This window comes from Hylobates moloch, unplaced genomic scaffold (genome assembly GCF_009828535.3).
Source record: "Hylobates moloch isolate HMO894 unplaced genomic scaffold, HMol_V3 SCAFFOLD_1, whole genome shotgun sequence".
Lineage (NCBI taxonomy): Eukaryota > Metazoa > Chordata > Mammalia > Primates > Hylobatidae > Hylobates > Hylobates moloch.
The window spans coordinates 101,744,713-101,748,545 of NW_026652276.1; the positions used below are offsets into that span (position 1 = coordinate 101,744,713).

At 57.4% G+C, this 3,833-nt stretch overlaps 1 protein-coding gene across 1 annotated transcript; it reads right to left on the bottom strand.

Moving 5' to 3' along the window:
- Positions 1 to 650: 650 nt before the first annotated feature.
- HSPB1 (heat shock protein family B (small) member 1) lies at positions 651 to 2,427 on the bottom strand. Its single transcript, XM_032756252.2, has 3 exons — positions 1,897 to 2,427; positions 1,100 to 1,163; positions 651 to 966 (listed from the first exon to the last, which is right to left on the bottom strand). The coding sequence occupies exons 1-3, from the start codon at positions 2,258 to 2,260 to the stop codon at positions 777 to 779; spliced, it is 618 nt and encodes a 205-aa protein (XP_032612143.1). The 5' UTR covers positions 2,261 to 2,427; the 3' UTR covers positions 651 to 776.
- Between the last annotated feature and the right edge of the window lie 1,406 nt (positions 2,428 to 3,833).

A 3,833-nucleotide genomic window follows, 5' to 3' on the forward strand; every position in this document is an offset into this window, starting at 1 on the left:
TGCAATTACCTCTGCGCCCCTTCACCTGGGACCCAACCTAGGTGCTCCTGAGAACTCAAGCCTCAGGTGCTTCTCCTATTTCCTCCCCCTTCCCCACCTTACAGTTTTAATTGCAACTGTGACCTTGCAATCATGACCTCTTTTTTTTTCTTTTAAAGACAGGGTCTCTTTCTCTCTGGGCTTTTGGTTGTTTTGAGACAGGATCTTGTTCTGTTGTCCAGGCTGGAGTGCAATGGCACAATCTTGGCTCACTGTACCCTTCAACTCCTGGGCTCAAGCGATCCTCCTGCCTCAGTCTCCTGAGTAGCTGGGACTACAGGCGCGCAGTACCACCCTGGCTAATTTTTATTTTTTAGAGACAGAGTCTTACTATGGTGTCCAGGCTGGTCTAGAACTCTTGGCTTCAAGCACTCCTCCTGCTTCAACCCCCCAAAGTGCTGGGATTGCAGGTATGAGCCACTGCGCCCGGCCCTACGACCTCTGTCTTTATGGATGCTAGTCAGCCTGTGTCCAGCAACCTATACCAGTGTACCCACATGGCCCAGCACGGGGCTGGGCACGCAGTACACCCTGAGCAAAGGTGACTCCTGAAAGCCAGCAAATGGCAGGTGCCTGAGGCTTCCTTCCACAAACACCAGGGCCTGGGCCAGTGACAGGTGGGTTGCTTCGAACTTTATTTGAGAAAAACAGAAGATAAATGTATCAAAAGAACACACAGATGGTGGGGGGAGGCACAGCCTGTGGCGGCAGCAGGGGTGGGCATCCGGGCTAAGGCTTTACTTGGCAGCAGTCTCGTTGGATTTTGCAGCTTCTGGGCCCCCAAGCTGGGCCCGCGACTCGAAGGTGACTGGGATAGTGATCTCGTTGGACTGCGTGGCTAGCTTGGGCATGGGGGCCTCCACGGTCAGTGTGCCCTCAGGGGACAGGGAGGAGGAGACCTGGGTGGGGTCCACACCGGGGGGCAGCCTGGACGTGCAAAGAGGAAAGGCGAGCGTTACATTACACAACGGGTGGGTCCCTGTGCCCTCTTCCCTGACCACCCCCCGCCCCCCCTCCCCCGCCACCCACCCGCCCCCCCCGACCTGGCGCCAGGACTCACGTGTATTTCCGCGTGAAGCACCGGGAGATGTAGCCATGCTCGTCCTGCCGCTCCTCATGCTTGCCTTTAGGGGGAAGAGGGAAATCAGACTGCGGGGGAGGGGACCGCCTTTCGGCCCCGCCAGGCCACAGGCCCCACCTCCTGCTTGGAAGCAGCCAGGACTGCAGGCCGGCAGGGATTAACAGAGGGGGTTGGGGATGGGGGCGTGCCCGCCGGTCTGGGCTCTCAGAAACTTCCGGAAAGTTCTTCGATTCAGAGTTTTGGGAGGAATGAAGCAGGGCGCCGAGCTGGGGAATGAGCAGTACGCAGGCGCACTTGGAGCCGCGCACATGCCCACTCCGCGGCTAGAAACAGGGACCGCGCCAGGGAACCCCCAGCTTATCTGGGGATAGGGCTGTGGGTGGGGGAGGGGACTCTGTGGAAAGGCGCATTTCCTCTCCTCATCGATGATCTTTAAAAAAATGTTTTGTTTGCTTTATTTTTTTGTAATGGCGCGGGGTCGTGGGGGGGGGGGGGGGCGCGTCTCGCTATGTTGCCCAGGCTAGTCTTGAACTCCTGGCCTCAAGCGATCCTCCCGTCTCGGCCTCCCAAAGCGCTGGGATTACAGAGCAGAAAGCGCCCTTAGAAGCGACCCGCACTCCCAATTCCTGAGCAGGGGAATCAGGGATCCTGTTTTTCCCGGTGCTGGGCCAACGTTTAACTCCCCAGGCCCCCGGGACCCCTGTTCCAACGGCACCCCCCGGCCCTGCCCGCCCTGCTAGCCTCCTCCCCTCCCCTGCAGGAGCAGGGGGGCTCACCGGTGATCTCCACCACGCCATCCTTGGTCTTGACCGTCAGCTCGTCCGGGGCGAAGTGGTTGACATCCAGGGACACGCGCCAGCGGTCTGCCGTGTGCCGGATCTCCGAGACCCCGCTGCTGAGCTGCCGGCTGAGCGCGCGGCTGTAGGCGGGCGCGGCCACTGCAGGGCTCTCGATCGCGGCGGGGGGCAGGGGGCGCACGTAGCCTGGCCAGCTGCTGCCGCCGAACCACTGCGACCACTCCTCCGGCAGCCGGGGCAGCCCGAAGGCCTGGTCGAAGAGGCGGCTATGCGGATACCAGTCGCGGAAGGGGTCCCAGCTGGGGCCCCGCAGGAGCGAGAAGGGGACGCGGCGCTCGGTCATGCTGGCTGACTCTGCTCTGGACGTCTGCTCAGAGAAGTGCGGGGCGCTGGGCCCGGCTGCCCTTTTATGCGCCTCCAGTCGGGTATTTTTAGCAGGCGGTGTTTGAGGTCTCTATTAATGGCAATGACCCGTTTGAGGGCCGCCCCTCCCCATGCACTCCTCCCCCAGCGTTCAGGGGCCGTGGGCGGGGCGAAGAGGGTTCAGCCCTCATCTGGAAACTTCTCTCGTTAAGGAAAGCAAATGAGTTCGAGAGCGCGACGCTGGAGCCGTGCCACGGCAGGGCACTCGCCGGCCCTGGTGCTTAAGCGTTGCTGGCTGTGGCTCGTGGCCAGGGCCGTCCTTTTGTTAAGGAGGACAGAGCCAGACAGGTTGGGTTGGGGCATACAACTGAGAAGTGGCAGAGGCAGGATTGGAACCACACGGTGAGATGGAATGTGATAAAAGGAGTCTGGTGCTTGAGCCCAGGAGTTGAGGCTGCAGTGAGCTATGATCTCACCACTGCACTCCAGCCTAGGCAACAAGAGCAAAGCCTTGTCTCTTAAAAAAAAATTTTAAAAGGGGCTGGGTGCGTGGCCCATGCCTGTAATCTCAGCACTTTGGAAGGCCAAGGCAGAAGGGTCCCTTGAGGCTAGGAGTTTGAGACCAGTCTGGGCAACATAGTGAGACCCTACCTCTCCTAAAAAATATTTAAAAATTAGCTGGGCATGGTGGTGCATGCCTGTGGCCCCAGCTACTCTGGAGGCTGAGGCAGGAGAATCCTTTGAACCCCGGTGAGTAGAGGCTGTGGTGAGCTGGATTGCACCACTGCACTTCAGCCTGGGCTACAGAGCAAAACCCTGTCTCAAAATAAGTAAATGAATAAATACAAATACAAAAATAAAGCAGTCTGGGCCGGGCATGGTGGCTCACGCCTGTAATCCCAGCACTTTGGGAGGCCGAGGTGGGAGGATCACCAGAGGTCAGGAGTTTGAGCCCAGCCTGGCCAACATGGTGAAACCCCATCTCTACTAAAAATACAAAAATTAGCTGGGTGTGGTGGCAGGCACCTGTAATCGCAGCTGCTGGGAAGGCTGAGGCGGGAGAATTGCTTGAACCCAGAAGGCAGCGGTTGCAGCGAGCTGAGATCTCACCACTGTACTCCAGCCTGGGCGACAGAGAGACTCTGTCTCAAAAAAAAAAAGAAAAGCAATCTGGTAATCTGGTGTGGTTGTTAGGCGTGTGGACTTTGAAGCCAGACTGCCTGAATTCACATCTTTGTTCCATCACTAAGCAGATGAACTTGTGCAAGTTAGATTCTTTGTGCCTCGGTTTCCCCGTCTGGAAAATAGAGATGATAATGATGGTAACAGTCATGCATTGCATAAAGATGTGCAGGTCAGCAAGGGACAGCAAATATGAAGGTGATCCCATAAAATTATATTACTGGCTGGGTGCAGTGGCTCACATCTGTAATCTTAGCACTTTGGGAGGCCAATGTGAGAGCATTACTTGAAGCCAGAAGGCTGAGACAAGCCTGGGCAACACAGTGACTCCATCTCTACTAAAATTCAAAACAAATTAGCCAGGCATGGTG